At 36.5% G+C, this 18,825-nt stretch overlaps 1 protein-coding gene across 3 annotated transcripts in view; it reads right to left on the reverse strand.

The window, feature by feature from the left end:
* Positions 1–18,825, reverse strand: part of rb (adaptor related protein complex 3 subunit ruby) — a 445,832-nt gene that overhangs the window by 375,886 nt on the left and 51,121 nt on the right. For all 3 annotated transcript variants that reach the window (XM_090381955.1, XM_090381954.1, XM_090381953.1), the window contains exons 4-5: positions 13,468–13,563; positions 4,827–4,987 (exon numbers count right to left, since the gene is read on the reverse strand). In XM_090381955.1, coding sequence (XP_090238081.1) covers positions 4,827–4,987; positions 13,468–13,563 — 257 coding nt within the window. The remainder of the gene's footprint in view (positions 1–4,826; positions 4,988–13,467; positions 13,564–18,825) is intronic.

Genomic DNA, 18,825 nt, shown 5'->3' on the forward strand with positions numbered 1-18,825 from the left:
TTAATATATTTTCTAACTGAAGAAGGCTGTCCACTCAGCCAAAAGCTCTTTATATTTATATATTAACCGTACTTGTATGTGTATTCTGAAATTAAAAAACCGCTCTGAGGAATTATAATTTTTCTTTCAATAAGATAGGATCTGAGAGCTGTCACAAACTGAATATTTGTGGTGCTGTTGTTCAATGAATTACATACACCAACTGAACAGAGAAATATAAAAATGCTAAATTTTAATACACAAAAAACATCTATAAACCAAAAAGGTCCTTGTTGAGATCAGGAATGAAATCAGCACATGTTTTTGCCGACCAAAAGGAGAAATGACTGGAAAAGTCGACTAAGACAGTATGTCTCTATACAGAGGACAGAGTTTAACAGCTAAAGCTGATTAAGAAAATAAATAAATCAAGTCTGCTTATATATTATGAAGTACTAAAGTCTAAAGGATGACTGGAAAAAATTTTACTTTTGAAAAACTCTAAAATGTCCATATCTCCTTTGCTAACGTAAAGCTATCATATTCTGAAATAAATTCAGATCAATGCATAATAAAATACCAATGGAAGGAGTGCATTTTATACAAAATAGAAATGAAATACATGAGGAGGTGGCAGAAGAGAGGATTCTATTATTGATGCTCCATCATTTTTATTGTGATAACTAGTTAAAGTTGGTAAAGGAGACATCTGCCCCACCAACATTTTAGTTTTCATGTTTGAAAATTTCTTCTATCCTTTATCTTTAGTACTTTATACAGAGTAGACTTTATTTATTTCCTTAAATCAGCCTTTAGTCATTAAAATATGTGTCAGTAAGTAGAGACACACTAGTTTAAATTACTTTTCCAGTGTCATTTTTCTGTTTGGTTGGCATCAGTAAGAATGTTATATATTTATAAAATGTCTATTTACACACAAAAACCTTCATGCATATATAAATCATAAAATGTAAATAAAATAAAATACCAGATGAAAACAAATAAAAACACAAGAGCTTCTGGAGCTGCATACTTCATTGTCAACTCATTGGTGATGTCTCGCACAGCTTATAAGTATACAGGAATCATGTAAGATAGAAATACTACCATCAGAATAGTATACCATCCTCAACACATGAAATGGAAAGAGTATAATTAAAAAAAGGAGCATGAGAAAAAAAATGGGGAAGGGAAGAGGAGAGAAAAAAAGAAGGGAATGAGGAGGCCTGAGTAGTTAAGTTTTGTAGCCATGACTCCCTTGATTGCAGGATGGGTTATGTGAGATTCTAAGGTATAACATATGAACTTAGTAGATCACTCCACTCTGATAAGTGTTTCCACCTATCGGAGTACGGTTATAGCTGATGCAGAATAAGCACTTATTCTGCATCTGCCAGAAAAAATAAAACATACCTATTCACTTACATTATTCCTAATACAGGTAGTATCCATTCACTGCTGCACTGAACACTGCCAAACACTCTGCCTCAGTCAGCTTGGAAGGTAATTTATTTCAATTATCTACAACATGCTGCCCAAAGATAAATTTTATGAAATCCAGTCTTGTTACTTCTTAAGATTCTATATTTGTGTCATCTTCCAGTGGCAACATACCACCCTTGTTCATTTCATTGATTTCTTCAGGGATTTATATATCTCAAGCAACCCACCCACATATAGTTTTCAAGCTTTTGCAGAACACCTCCTACAATCTTCCTCATACCAACATTTAATGCTTCTTATCTAGTCACGCTCAAGTCATCCTGCTTTGAACTATTTCTAGAAGTTTTCTTTTTTTTCAGATGCTACCTGAAGACCTGAATAAAATATTCTCACCATAGTCTTATATAAAGGAATAGTGACATCCTTCTCAGTACTTGCAAAGAAGTCAAATACATCATTCATAGGACACCATATGCCTACCTTGCCACCTGTTTACATTAGTTGAACTAGTTGTGGTTGTCCTGTATCATGGTCACCATGATCTTCTGACCTTAATAAAATGGACTTCTTCGGGAACATATAAAGGAAATGGTGTACAGCACAGCATGCCAGTTAACACCTGACAGTCAACATTTTTACATATCCCATATAATTGGTAGTTTCATGTGGACCCCTCCATTGGTCCTTGCAATCTTCCCTACTGATATTCATGCTAATACATGACACAATAGAAGCACTTCAAGTAAGAATTCTACCTCTTCTGCTTATGGCGGTCAGGCTGATTAATGACAGGAACCACACATGCTGTAACAACAGGCCTAAAGAAATTGGACAGATGAGCTGGGAAATGGCAGCAGAGGTTTAGCACTGATAAGCGTAATGTGCTGCTTTTGGACAGTGGTGGTCTCAATGGCATAATAGTTGAGTGGTGTCATACTCACGGTGGTGGACAGAAAGATTTAGCAGACTGTGAAGTCCAACAGAGGTTTTCTGAGCAGTGCAGATGGGCTGCTGGGATGGCTGGTGGAGTTTGGTTTTGTCAATGATGTGCAGGAATTTTGCCAGCAGGGACAAAGAGGTGATTATCCCATTATGTGATGTAGTGGTTGGGCTGCACCTTTAGTACTGCATGCAGGTGTTGAGGCCTCACTTTGGAACATTTATATCTTGGAATGGGTGCAGAGAGGAGCAACCAGATTGGTCTGGGACACAAAGGGATAGCCTTGCAAAGAGGACTTCATTTCTGAGAATTGCAGAGCTTAGAAAATAGGCACTTGAGGAGGTCTGATTCTAAAAGTGTTTAAGGCTTTAAATGGATTCAGTGAACTGTGTGCTGTTGACATTCTTGCTTTCTTGGAAGAGGCACACAAAGAGACTGATTTTAATTGAGGGAGGGTGGCTACAGGATAAGTGTATGAGAATTTTCTTTCAGCCAGGGTTACTGACTGTTGTAGTGAACTACTATCTGGTGTTGTGAAGGAGAGTGGTTTGATATATTTTTTTTTTCTTTTCCTTGCTGATGCTGTATAAGCTTGCTTCCTTGTATAATTTGCCATTACTAAAACAGGCTGTAATGTCACCACATGCAAGATAAATTACCAAGAAAGTGCATCTTGACATGATGAGGCCTGATGCACAATGAAAGGCAGCATTACTGAATATTTTCTCCTGTAAAACTTTGGGTAAATAGAAATATCTGTGTGACATGTACACCAATGAGCCAAAACATTATGACCAGCGAATCGTTATGCAAAATGAAGCAACTGCAAGTGAATATGATGCGTGCACGGGTCGGGACATGGTATAAAAAACATGTGATACTGAGCTCCGTTTATCAGTGTTGCTCTTGTTCTTCAGATGGGAAAGGCACCGGACTTAAGTGAGTTTGACAAAGGCCGAATTTTAATGGCCAGACGACTGGGTCAGAGCATACCTGAAATGGCACAGCTGGTGGGGTGCTCACGGTCAGCCGTGATTAGTACCTACTGAAAGTGGTCCAGGGGCGAGGTGTTGGACAATCACGGCTCACCGATGCTCAAAGTGAGCGAAGGCTCTCCTGGATAGTATATGGCAACAGAAGAGTGACTGTGGTGCAACTTGCCAGTAAGTGGAATGCTGGTGACGGGAGTAACTTGTCACAACACACAGTACATTGAACCCTGCTGAAAATGGAGTTGCTTAGCTGCAAGCCTCTCTGAGTGTCCATGCTAACCATGGTTCACCAGCAACAGCGCCTACAATGAGCACGCGAGAATCGAAACTGGACCTTGAGTGATTGGAAGAAGGTTGTCTGGTCCGATGAATCATGTTTCCTGTTGCACGATGTGGATGGCTGGGTACGTGTGCATCGTTTACTTGGGGAAGTGATGGCACCTGGATGCACCGTGGGACAAAAACAAGCCGATGGTGGCAGTGTCATGCTTTGGGCAATGTTCTGATAGGATACCCTGGGTCCAGTCATCCATATACCGGGCACTCTGACGTCTACCACTTACCTAAACATCATTGCTGACCAGGTACACCCTTTCATGGCGACGGTCTTCCCCTCTGGCGGTGCCATCTTTCAGCAGGATAATGCGCCATGCTACACTGCCCGGACTGTTTGAGACTGGTTCGCAGAACATGAGGAAGACTTCCAGGTATTGCCCTGGCCCCCAAATTCCCCAGACATCAATCGCATCGAGCATCTGTGGTTTGTGTTGGAACAGCCACTCCAATCTGTGGCGTCTCAACCACGGACCTTACAGGAGTTAAAGGATCTGCTGGTTATGTGTTGGTACGAGATAACACAAGACACATTTAGAAATCTTGTAGCATTCATGCCTCGCTGGGTACGAGCTGTTTTGGCTGCACGTGGGGGACCAACATCGTATTAAGTAGGTGGTCATAATGTTTTGGCTCATCGGTGTATCTTCAAGACACAGATATTTGGTGACCAACGTCACCAAGCAGATATTGATACAAGGATTTTATCCTGTTATGTATGCTTTTATGAATTATCTCAAATTCAGCTTATTGTTATTTTATCTTCTATACATATGTATGGTTATAGTTGATGTGATATCACAAATATTACCAATCATTTTTCTGCTTAACACAGTCCCCCAAAGAGCAGTGCTAATAATGAAATATTTTCTTTCTAAGTGGATTTAATAACAAGAATACATTTTCAAGGTTCTTCATAACAATGAAAGCATGAATCTCTTCATTAGAATAGGATTGTGTCTTTTACCTAAACGGGAAATTGACGGGGCTCTGTCATAAATGAAACTTGTACACAGCAAAAATAACATGCCTTAAAGATAATATGCCTTGACAGGATCAAAAAATTTAAACAACTTACCTCTTATGCAAACATGTCTGAAGTAATTTAACTGTAATAATAATAAATATAAACCACAAACCTATATAACTTGGGTATGGCATGAGCAGCTGTTTTACGAACATAAGGAGACATATCATTAACTGCATCCTTAATTGCAAGCATCATAATAGGCACAATGACAGTTACACGGATACTAGAGAGTACTCGTAGTGCACTAGCACGAATCAACTGATTTGGATCCTACCAAAAATTTAACAGTTTATTAAAAATAAATAAAAGTATATAAAAATGCACTTTTCTATTGAAATCTACTGAAAATGATAAAAATTAATTTGCAAATAAATTCAAACACACCTAAAGCTCAATAACACACTCAATGTTTTCTTGGAAAAACCATATGTTAGCCAAACATTACATTCTCATATAAACGCATGTAACTTTCCAAGATGCATTCCCAAAGATTTGTGAACAAATTTTAATTTTTGTAAAACGAAATGTGAGTAAATAAAATTACTGTATATAATTTGATAAACTAATCCTGTTTGAAATCTTTATTCAAAGAAAGCTGATGAATTGCCTTCTTTTCATCATTAAAAATCTTATAGCAAACAGTAACATAATGATGGCTTCTGACAAAATTACTGCTTCTTTCAACATTGGGACCAAAATCCTCTATGGCTTCTACTGTCTCTTCTACCTTTATCATGATTTCTCTTCAACACTGAGGTTCAGGCTCTTTGAAGGAGTAATGGAGATTCCATCATCATCTTCACTGTCATTCCTTTCTATAATTGGCATTTATGCCTGAAACTCAATGAAAAAACTGGTTGTGAGGTCTTCTTTATGATATACCAGCAATACATTCATATCTTTAATATTCGCTTCTAGATTAAGGCATTTTGCTATGCCTAAAATTTTCTTTGTGACATTGTCTTGCATTTTTTGAAAATCTTCATAGTCATGGACAAACTGCAGACAACATTTTCTCCAACAACCCTTCACAGCAGATTGCTTGATATCAATATCTTTCCAGCTTGCAACAATGTTTCTCACTGCCATGAGGAATGTTATTCCCACTTAAAAAACTGCATAAGAGATGTTGCTTCCTTCCTGTCAGCAGCAGCAGCAATAATCTAAGCCATGGTTGTTCTCAAATAATACTACAAAAAGATGAAAATTACCACTTGATGCATAGACGTTTCTTTTTCTCTCCACCAGATCCAGAGGCATTCTCACTTTTTCTCTTTTCACTCATCTGAACGACAAAAAACAAAACAATAACACATGCTGAAGGAGTAAAAAGAACTTCTACAAGTGTTATTGTTCTACTAAAAATATTGAAACTAAAAATGCATAACCATGCAGGGTAGAACAGTTACATGCTTGAGACTACTGAAACAATACTGAAAGCAAAATGACAACCTTTGTTTTAGCTTCACTTTTGAATTTATAAGATACAGGTGCATTGGATTCTAATCTCATAAATAAATTATATAAATTTTCTGTTCATACTCCCCACGATCACAGGAATCAAGAGTATGCAATTACTGTAAGTTGTTTACTAGGATAACACATAGTGGACATAGTGTGTCAAGCAGTTCCTGTGGTTCCCCACAAATCCACATTAAGTACTCTGATGTACAGCATTGCAAAGCCAGTCAGTGTGGATAGTGTGGGTTATGTGTGAGTAGCGTGTTGTTGTTTGTGTTGTTCGAATGGGAGGCTCGATCATCATGGAAAGAGCCTTTCAGCATATCTACCAGCACGAGGAGTAGGGCCAGGAAGATAGAAGGAACACCTGATGGGCTCTCTCCCCACCTGCAAAGTGAGATAGGAGAGAGGCAAAGTTAGAGGAACGGAGCGAGTTGGAAGCAGGGGTAGGCAGAGCAGAAGGCTACCCCCCAGGTGAGTTGGAGCAAGGAAAGTGCAAGACACATAGGTGGGAGTTGTTGTTGTTGTTTATGGGGTTTTAAGTGCAATGGCTACTTAGGCCATATTGCACTTAGAAAAGTGGTTCATACTGCCTGTTTGGTTCATGTAGAAGCAATTAGAAATGGCTATATAGTCCTATTTGTTTTAGGAAGGAGAAGAATTCTGCGATGTTTGATTTTTCGCCTATGATATGGCTAAGTGACAAAGGTACCTTTAAGCTTGCTAGAGAACTGAATGACACTAGTCAAGCATTATGATACAGAGTACATTCTATAAGTATGTGTTTGACTGTAAGTGGTGTATGACAATGATTACACTGAGGAGGGTCATTCCCTGACAGGAGGAACAAATGAGTTAAATGAGTATGACCGATTCTGGCTCTGGTTAGGATTACTTCTTCTTGTCTGTTTGCAATGAGGCTAGAAGCCCATAATTTTGGTACAGGTTTAATTTGAAAAAGTTTATTATGAATTTGTGATTGCCATTGTAGAGTCCATCAACCTTTACATATACTTCGGATCTTCATTTTATAATCTGTGAACGGTACTAAGGAATTTGTTGGGGCTGCTCTCGATCGACGTTTGGCAGCATCATCCGCAATTTCATTTCCTGGTATTCCAGTATGGCCAGCAGAAAATCCAGCAGAAAATAACCTTTTGTTGGCGCTCTCTCAGACGTATCAACTCTGTTCTAATGAGCTTTAATAGAGGGTGAGTAGATGGGGAGTTATTTTGCAAGGCTAATAAGGAACTCTGCGAGTCTGTGTAAATTAAGCTCTTTTGAATTGACATATGGAAAATACTTTCTATAGCAAGCTTTATGGCATATAATTCAGTCGTGTAACTACTGCACTCTGTTGGGAGAGATAGAGAAATGATAGTATGAGGGAGTACTACTGTTGCGCCTGATCCACTCTCAGACTTCGATCCATCTGTATAAATTTTAGCGAAGTCAGGATAACGTTGAGTATGCGCTATGTGGAGCTGTTGGATGTTAATATCTGATAGAGAGTGTTTACCCCACTGGTAGAAATAATTGTCGCAAGATGGCATGATGACAGACCATGGAGGATCAGGATCTATAGGATCTTGTAAGATTTTATTGAAGTGTATATCCCAATCTTCTGCTAGCTGTTTTAACCTAATACCAGCAGGCCGAACTGTCTGTGGTGTGTTTCTATAGAAGGTCATAAACTGTGGATTGTAGAGTATTGCCCAATTAGGATGGGTCATCTGGCTTTGGATCTTGGTTGCATAATTCAGCAGCAGCATCTTTCTCCTGATATTTAGGGGAGGTTCATGAGCTTCAACATACAAACTTTGCACTGGAGATGTTCTGAACGCACCTAGTGCTGTTCTGAGAGCTGAATGTTGAATAGGATTGAGGCGAGATAAAGCGCTCTCCCTAGCAGAATCAAAGACAGGGGCACCGTAGTCCAGTCGAGATCTGATTATGGATCTATATAAATGTAGCAGGCTTTGGCGATCTGCTCCCCATGTTGTGGCTGATAAGACTCTTAGTATGTTCAGTTTTTTTTGACAAGTAGTGCGGAGATGTTCAATGTGCTTTTGGAAATTTAACTTATTGTCAAAGAACAATCCTAGTAGACGAAGTTAGCTATGGGAAGAGGATGGTTATTCAAGTGTAGCTCAGGTTCAGGATGCATATTTCGTCTGGAGCAGAAGTGTATGGCAGTAGATTTCTGGCTGGATAGTCTATAACCATTTTGTGTCATCCATGTCAGGATGCGATTCATTGATATTTGAAGTTGACGTTCAATGTAATGCATGTTTTGGGAATGACAGGAAATCGAGAGATCATCTGCGAATAGGTATGATTCCACAGTTTTCGGAATGAGTTCATTCTCATTGCAAACAAGGTAGCGCTGAGAACAGATCCTTGTGGAATTCCTTCTTCTTGGATAAAGATTTTAGAGATGGTTCCCTGATAACGAACTTGAAAGGATCTCCGCTGAAGAAAATTTTGGATAAAATATGATAAATTACCTCTCAGGCCAAGAGCATGTAGATCCTTTAAGATTCCCAAATGCCACGTAGTGTCAAAGGCTTTCTCAACGTCAAGACAGACCATGACGAGATGTTCCTTTTTGATGAAAGCATTTCTGATATTTGTCTCGGCTTTGATCATAAGATCCAATGAAGATCGGTTTTTCCGGAATCCAAATTGTTTGTTACTTATCAAGTTTTGAGACTCGAGGAACCAGGTGAGACGGCGATGTATCATTTTCTCAAGAGTTTTGCTGAGGCAGCTGGTGAGTGATATCGGTCTGTAATTTTGAGGAACCGAATGATCTTTACCGGGTTTTGCAATCGGTATTACATAAGAATGACTCCAGGAACTGGGAAAGGTATGTTCAGAAAAAATTCGATTATAAAATATGAGCAGCGAAATGAGTGATCTTTGGTCCAGATTTCGAAGCATTACATAATATAACCCATCAGGGCCAGCAGCACTGTTTCTTGAGTTGGTAAGAACTTGCTGTAGCTCGAACATGGTAAATGGCTGATTATAAGATAAAGCAGAATTGTCAGTGTAATTCAGTTTGGATCTCTCTGAAACTGTTTTACGTTTTTGGAATGATTGATCATAAGCATTACAAGAAGACAACAGAGAAAATACAATTCCCAGTGCATTTGATATATCTGTGGGATTAGAGAGTTCTTGTCCATTCCAGTTTAGTAGTGGGGTGGATAGAGGTGGAAATTTATTGTTTAAACATTTTATTTTTCTCCAGATTAATCTGATATCGGTATTTTTATTAACTGATGAGGCGAATTTAATCCAAGTTTCTTTTTTTGCTTTGCGTCTGATGTAGCGAGCTTTAGCTCTGAGCCGTTTATAGTTAATAAAATTGAGGGTGGTAGGATTTTTGCGGAAAAGATTCCATGCTTTGTTTTTCTCTTTTTTTGCATTATTGCAATCTTCATTCCACCAGTAATTTATTTTTCGTCTATTTCTTGCTTGATATTGAGGTATGGTGACTGATGCAGCTGCCAGGATTTGAGTCATGATGTGCTCAGTAACACTATTGATGGAATCGGTCTGAATGATATCGTTGTCAAATGAGATGTGCGATCTGTATTTTGCCCAGTCAGCCTTTGAAAATTTCCATTTAATTGGACTTTTCTGTTGGGTATGAACAGGATGTTTGAATTTTGCAGATTAATGGATAATGGTCGCTACTATAAGGATCACTCAGAGGTATCCAATCTATACTTGGAAAGAGTATTGGGGAACATATGGAAAGGTCTATAGCAGATGTTGAGCCAGTAGGGAGATGCACATATGTAGGAGACCCAGTATTCAGTAATGTTAAATTCTGCCTATCGATCAACGTTTCGATAAGCTTACCTCATCTGTCTGAGGTGGGGGAACCCCATAATGGGTGATGTGCATTAAAGTCTCCTAGTAAACAAAACGGTGATGGTAACTGCATAACAAGATCTTCAAGTTCCTGAATAGTATACTGATGTTTAGGCGGAAGATAAATGGAAACCAATGTCAAAGTAATACCACTAACACATTTATATGGGGGGGATATTTATGTGAGGGGGGGATAATGGTTTAATATTTAAAATAACTTATGCTATGAGCCAAAAATGGTGTGGAAAACTGAAGTTTCCCAATAAGAATACACTACAAAACCTGCATAAGAATGATTAACGTAGCACTGGGTGAAAAATCCATGGCACCCAAAAATTGTCAAATTTGGTGCACAGGCTGGAAAAGGCATGCTATCTCTGGTCTACAATTCAAATTAAATAATAAACACTCATATATGTGGTATTTCAATAAGAGTTAGTTAATATTAACAGTTATAGCAGTCTGATCATACTGGCTATGCTCCCAACATGCATAATAGTTAAAATAATTAAAGTAAATAAGATATTCTAAGTACAATTGTCATGAAAAAACAATTTAAGGGGAAAATAAATTAATGAATTTAATAAAACATAATGAAATGGCTGAAATAATAAATCAAAGTAAAGTGATATACTTGAAATAAAACACACTGCAAGATTTAAAAAAGAACTGATTTCAAAGGTGCTGACCAACAGCGACCAGTTAACAGGAACATGGTCAACAAGTTATCGTTCTTCATCTCTACAAGGAGAGGGATTTAAAAGGCATAATAACTTATCTAGAGACAAACAACATTTCAATAATCAAGAACTTCAGTGTATAGAGTCAAAAGGAATAGCACTGGAACGGTTTAGTAATTTTGTAGCACAGCAGTGAAGATCCCAATTGTGTTTTATGTAGACCGAAATCTAAGCTAGAGATTTGGATACAAGCTAATTGCAATATGCTGTATTCTTACCTTGAACAGCTTCAGCATATCCTGAGATCTTATCCTTTAACCAATCCAAGGTTTAGATAAAGGACAAGATCTCAAGATGGAATGAGGAATAAAGAATTTCATTCTTACAAGAATAATTTCCCTGAGAGAACATTAGGATTATAGTAAAACACTAAGCCAACCATGGACAAAGGAAGAGAACTCTCAGAGATCAACTTATTTTGCATTCTTGTAATGCTGAAGGACATGAGGCTGAGACTGACCATGAGAGAGAGAGAGAGAGAGCCACTAACTAACTGTGTGTGTGTGGGGGGGAGGGGAAACTCTCTGGTATTCTAGTAGGTAAGTGAACATCTTGTGTAAATTTACTAGTAATTGTAAAAGCCTCAGGTTTTTAATCAACTAATGCCAGCTGGAGTTGTGAACATTAAAACCACCAAAATAAAATTAAGTAATTTGCAGACTTATGACAATAGAGGCAGCAGATGACTTTGACAGAATGGAGTGAAAAGATTAACCAGCAGGGATGGGGGGAAGAGAGAAAGAGATTAGAAAATCTCTAATAAAGAATATCTGAAAGAACATATGCACAAATTGCACCTTTAAAATGAGAGGAATTATACAGTAAATATATAATTAGAACAATTCAGATGCTTGAAGCAACTGATAATTGAAAATGTGTCAGAAAAAGTAAGTGGAGACTGGCAGACAAGTAGGTATGGAAGACCATGTATATTTGTGAAATCAGTTAGGAAGTTTTAGGCGGGATTGGGATAGCATACCTGAAAAAAATATCAATTATTTTGAAATAACCAAGTGAGACTATGGAGTACACATATACTAAATAGTAATAAGTATGATGGGTAATTATTTTACAAAACATACACACAAACTGTATTGTTGCATACTACCAATCGTAATACCTTTCTCAGAGGTCACCAGCAAGATTTAAAGGAAATACAAAATTAGCAATGAAATCCATGTATTATTACTAACTGGGCTGCCTGTCATCTGATAAGACACAGGATCTTGAAATAGGCTGTAATAGGAGTATCTTGCTGTTAAATTAAAAGCAGTTTCACCTCTTTGGTGATGATATTCAAATTAAAAATAAAAATTGTAATTTTAGGTTGATTCATGGATAATAAACCAACCTAATAAGTGAGCTTAAGCCCAAGTGTGTCACTGTCAGTGGAGGCAAACATTTCATGTCATTCCATCTGAGGAAACAGAATGAAGAAAAACAGAATGCAGAGTAATATTTATTAACACATTATCTCAACTCCTACACAGAAATAAAACCGCTAACTTTCATTAATTTGCTGCAATAGATCAACTCAGCCCAGGACTAGGGTTAGAATATACTCATAACTTTTATAATGTATTTAATCAGAAGGTTTTTCTCCCACACACTGCTTGGCTGATAGTTTGCATTCAATACGTCATTCACCACTTCAACCCAAAGACGCTAGCTAACTGAGGACTGTGAAGAGATCAGAAAATCTCAGAGTAATGCCTCCATTTTTAATTAAATAGTAGTTCTGCCTCTTTGGCAATGCTATTCAATAAAAAAATCTGTAATTTTAGGTAAACTCACAGATAGCAATTTAATTTATAGAGTGAGCGTAAGCTCAAGTCTCTTTGCTGTGAAAAGGAGGGAATAAAGCTTCCCTGGACAGAATGACAGAGACAAAAAAAAAAAATGCGGAGCAGAGATCATTAACATACTGTTATTAGTTATGTGGTATTCCAGTATTTTAGACCATACAAGTACAGTATATGGACTAATATGCTGTATGGTAGGAACTGAAAAATCTAGAATAATTCACAGGTAAATCTTATCCCCCCCCCTCCTCCTCAGATAGCCACACCTGACTGGAAAGACCTTTAAGAATTCCTCCAGTCAACAATAAGATTTGAACCACTACACTGTCAGAGAGGAAGACATATGCATGAGTTTGATCAAACATTCCTTGCTAAAACTGTACAAGGTTCACAATACATGTCACAAACAGCAGCCAATGTAACCAGGCCCTTAACAATGTAAGAGAAAAGAAACAAATATAAACATAATATCGTGGATCTTTAACCTCATGATGCTGAGTTATTTCTACTGAAAAACCAGACTGCTTAAATAATAACAGGTGCTGACCGATACCTAAATAACCTGGGTATACCAATTTTTGTGAAAAGAGACTGACAAGAATTTTATGCAGACCATTATTATATTAATGAAGTTACATCATAACTTCATGATATTTAACTGCAGAAATAATGAAGAAAAGAAAATTTAGTTACATGCTAATTAAAAAAAAATAATAATAATATTCTTATAACTTGTTTAAAAACTAGACATACAGGAAAAGTAAGTCAGAAAATGGAATATATTCCACTTATCTCATTAAGAACAAACAGCTAAATCAGGTTTTCCACCACAACCCACTCTGATAACAGAACACAGCCTTACCTTTAAAGCTCTCTGAAATGTGCTTATGGACAAGAGTGCTAAATCCTGCTGTTCTTCTGCATAACGTACCAGGTACACATATACCAATTTTTTTACCTAAAGAAAAAGCAACAAACAGTGGTCTGGATATACTTTTAATTGCTGAATTTCTTTTTCTTTTATTTAAATTAATATTACAATAAAAGATTTTTAAAAAAAATCATAAATAGAATACTTGTTGTTGTTGTTATTTGGTTTTTAGGAGCATTAGCAACTAAGGCCATATTGCTCCAGGGATATGCAGTGGTCATTCCCTGACCTTTCTGCATCCTCCGTATTTGGTGGCTCACAGGCTCGAACCCCAGTCTAATCAAGAAGCATGTGCTACGCACTGCTGCTCCGGCCCACCTGGCTACGGAGGCGCCATAAATAAATAGAATACTAGAGTTTTTGCCATTCAAAAGTTATCTTTATGCCTTATTACAGTCATGCATAATGACAATAGTGTCAAGACAAGAGGTCCAAAAATAATGATAAAGAATCCTTGAAAGAAATCCATGAACTTTTTTGTAGGCCATGCTTCATTCCATGAAGATATCAATTTCCATACCATTACTGATCAGGTTTGAAGCAATGGCCATTAATATGTTCACATTTGCTACAATTATCTTCATTTTTAGTCCCATGCTCCTCCGTCTCATTCTACTTCACCATCGCCAGTGTATAATGATAGAAATTTGCTTTTGTAGGTCTTCTTCCATTAGCTCCTGAGAATAAGAATCTAGAAGATCAGCAACTTCATTTGACCTCACTGTCAAATTCTTCACCATGCAAACATCTGACAGATAAAAGAATTCAGCCAATCTACAATCAACCACAGGGAAATCCCTGAAATCATTCGTGACCTCCCTTCACATTCCTCCTTTCCCAAGCTGAATTAAAGGTGGATAGTTTTGGAGCTCATTCACTGATTGCTTTCTGATAGTCAATGCATGTGTGATGGTATATCCTTTCCACACTTATTTTAATGGAAGCTCAGAGATATTTTCAATTAAGTCTACAATATGGTCAAAAGTACATTATGCAGACTAGTTCTGCATACACAAGAGTCTGATTTGAATTTTATCTCCTCAATAGCACTTTGATTACACCCTGATCCTATGGGCCAAAGGAGTGATGAAGAGTTGGAAATAATGCTGGTAATCTTGACATAACATTGTCAAGAATAGCAACACCTTGCAATTCATATTTTTGCATTTCAGATACTATTTTATTTTATAAACAAAGTAATTAAGTAATTATAAAACTAGTTCAAAAAAACAATAGCAATTACCCAGGCTTTCCTACTGGGCCACAAAAAAAAGAGGAAGATGATTCTTATCCCCCCCCAGGAGCAACTGGGTTTTGGGGATCAGTAGAAAAGCATGGGTTTGACCATGAAGTCACTTCTTGAAACACTGGCAAAAAAAAAAAAAAAAAAAAAAAAGATTAGCCTGTCCATTGCTGCTTTAAAGTGCTGGGCAGTTTTCTTCTCCTTTGAAAAGAATATTAATTAAGCACGTGTTTCCAAAATAAATAGTATCTTGTTAGCATTAAAGATTTATAGCCTTTTTCTTGAAAAATTTTCTTGAGTTCCTCTGGCTATCTTGAAGCTACTTCATGATCTGATAATAATGAAGTGGTTGATGGTACCAAAATTACATTATGCAGGCTGTAATGCTTCCCTTGCCAGCTTAAAATTTGTCAGGATCTATCCCTGAACTTTCAGCAAAAGTCTTATAAATTAGTTTGGCATGGTTGCAGATGAGATGCATACCAAAATGCAATTTTTTTTTTTTTTTTTTTTTTTGTGGCTAGTCCATCCAAATGTTCAATGCTTTTTCCATTTTTCAGGTCATGAGGCATGTACAATAATTTCAGCAATGTTTGCTGAAATGATATCTTTCTTTTTTTTTTTTTTTTTTTTTATCTTCTTAGACATGACCTCACTTTTCTGCATAATATGTTCAGGAGCCTTTTTAATTTAATAAAAAGTGATAGTGAATCAACAGCCTCACTACTGCTGACTAGCATTCACTATTACATATATAACTTGTATGTGACACTCTGCTATCTTAAAGTAATACAGTAAATGTGCAAAACACAATATTTAATTTTTTGGAAGACTAAATGCAATAGCTGTCACCCTTGCAGTCTCATATGCATGCGACTGTAAGACTACATGAAGCATACACACACTAATTTTGATTTTGTGAACAGCAGAAGCTTAGCGTGACACAACTTGTCAATACATAAGCCAATTACCCTGCAGGTATACACAAATGTAAAGTAAAGGCAAGAAAAACTGTATTATTATAATCCATTATTGTTATTATTACTTTTTTTTTTTTTTTGTTTCTCTGAAATTAGCATGTCCAAAAAGTTTTACTTTAATCCGAGCACCTATATTTGGGAAGTAGTACTGAAACCTGAAACAGATTTATCCCAAGCATTGATATAACATAAAACAATATAACTAAAATAAGAAATTATATCCTAGTTATAGAAAATGTCAATACAATGTCACAATTATAAGCATAATGATAGCACTGCATATCTTAAAGAATTATTACATTCAGTTAAGAAAAATATATCACAATCACTAAATATATAAAGTTAGTACAAACATTTTGAGATTGTTTTACCAGCAACGGTTGACCAACTGTCAGCAACCAAAGTAAAAAAATATATATACACCTAATTTTGTTTTTACACGATAGATATGTTCCTGAAAAATACGTGTAAAAAAAAATCGTGTAAAAAAAGACATTGTATTTATGGAAGGAAAGACGATTGGTTCCGGATCTAAAAAATCAGTAAAAATAATTAAAAAAAAAAACACATAAAAATATTTGTTTTAAGCTTATTATTTTATTTCAACAAAATACACATGTAATAATATGTAATGAAAATGTATTAAAGTAAATTTGTATGCATATTAAATGAAAAAAATTCTTCATGAACAAAAAAAATGTTTTACACATAACAAGATTTTATTTATTTTCACTTTCTGATAATAAACGGCGCATACATTTGCGTACGACTGGAATATCACTAGAAATGTTGTGGACATGGTCTTCTTCCTCTATTATGAAATTCTTTCTGTGATCTCTTGAGCAAAATCAGCACGAGTCTCCTCTGGTGCTGATGTTTCACCGGTTTTTACGAACGAATTCAGTTATTAATCGTTGTGTTCGTGTTTTGGTTAGGCCGTTATATAATTCTCTGTAAGAGGCTGTCAACAACTTCAGTTCACGTTGAAACTTCCCAGCGCGTTCTTCATTAGGGTCATGTTTGACAAAATGATTACCTAATTTTCTGGCCAGTTCCAGACCTTCTTTTATTAAATCTGCATTTAGAACAGGATCATTTTCTTCATTATCACTACGTTCTGTGGGATAAGGGGTCCCAAGGACAACCTCTAATATTTCATCTTCGCTTAGGGCTTTGTCGGCTAACAATTCATCAATATCTTCAAACGATAGATCATCGAATCCTTCTCCACCAATTTTGTGTGCCATTGTAATGATGTTGGGAAATTCGGTCGCATTAGGGATGATGGGATCTTTGCTTTTTACACATTGTGGCCAAACTGCTTTCCAACACGCATTTAAAGTTGCTGGTTTTAATTCAGTTAACGCTAATCCAACTTGATTGATACAATCCATAATTGAGAATTTCTTCCACACATTAATGACTGTTAGTGTTTCATCATTCAGTTTGTCCAAAACGTGTTGGAATGTTTGTTTTACGTAGTATGTTTTAATTGTCGCAATTATACCTTGGTCTAGCGGTTGTATCAAAGATGTAGTATTAGGTGGCAGAAATAAAATTTGTACGTTTGGGTGTTCCAAGACAGGATGGCCGGGTGCATTGTCAAGAAATCAGAAGAACTTTAAATTCGAGACCTTTCAAATTCATATAACATCTGACTTCTGGGGCGAAACATTTGTTGAACCATTCTGTAAAGAGAGCAGTGGTCACCCAGGCTTTCTTGTTTGACATCCAGTGAACAGGCAGTTTATTGATATCTACACCTTTCATTGAACGTGGGTTTAGGGCTCGATTTACCAGCAGTGGTTTCAACATACGATCTCCTGAAGTGTTGGAGGAAAATAACAAGGTCACACGATCCTTAGCTACCTTAAAACCACCAGCAGTTTTCTGCGATTTGGCTACATACGTTCTGTTCGGCATTCGTTTCCAGAAGAAACCAGTTTCATCTGCATTCCACACTTGGTCAGGAGTGTATCCTCCATCTTCAATAATTTTTGCAAGTTCCTGCGGGAATACTTTAGTGGCCGATTCATCTGCAGATGCAGTTTCACCTTTAATTTTTATATTAGGAAGAGCATTCCTTTTAAGAAACCCTATCATCCAACCTGTACTCGCAGAAAATTCATACTTTCTGTTTAACTGAGATGAAGTGCTTGGCTCCTTTTCTTTAATCTGTCTGTAAATTCTTAGTGTTGTTTGCTTGATGGCATTTCCATCTACTGGTACTCTTTTTTGTGACTGATCTTCTATCCATATTACCAGAGCCTTTTCCATTTTTTCCTTGACAATATCTCTTGTATATGATGATGAATTAACACTTACTTTTGTTCCAGAACATACCGACTTCCTAATTGCAGCTTCATTTTTCTTAATAGTTCTTACGGTAGCTTCATGTACACCAAAATGCTTTCTTACAGACGTAGGCCATGTCCAGTTGCAAGACGATCTAAAATTTGAATTTTAAGTTCCAAAGAAATCGCTTTCCTTTTCATTTTGGTAATAGGCGAATTATTCGACATTATATAAGGGCTACCGAAAAATATCGCAGTTATAATTAATAAAAAAAGTATGAAAAATTTGTAAAGTTACAATTTATTGACTATCGGCAAAATTAATAAATTTATATGTGCACAAATTTCACTAAAGATTCTTTCACTTTGAAATAGAACTTACTACTAAATGTCTTTCGAAGATACAATGCACGAATACCGTAGATGTGCACCAAAATTCAATAAAAACGTTGATGATTCATAGATACCTAGACGTACACATTGGTAAACAAAAGCCCCCATTTCAAAACGCACACACTAGCTAATCTATCACACTAATAAATAGCTGATAATCACACTAATCTATTGGTGCGTGTAATATAGAAATGATACTAATATGCCACAAATAAAAAAAAAAAAATTCTTAGAATTTAGGCAAAAAAAATTCATAGAAATCGTGTTAAATCAAAATGACTCGCGTAAAAAGAGAATGAAATATTTATTTTGAATTCGTGTTAAATCAAATTCGTGTAAAAAAAGTTCGTGCAAAAACAGAATTAGGTGTATACAGTTG

Source organism: Mastigoproctus giganteus, chromosome 9 (assembly GCF_048544385.1).
Source record: "Mastigoproctus giganteus isolate SK-2022 chromosome 9, ASM4854438v1, whole genome shotgun sequence".
In the NCBI taxonomy this organism is placed as follows: domain Eukaryota; kingdom Metazoa; phylum Arthropoda; class Arachnida; order Uropygi; family Thelyphonidae; genus Mastigoproctus; species Mastigoproctus giganteus.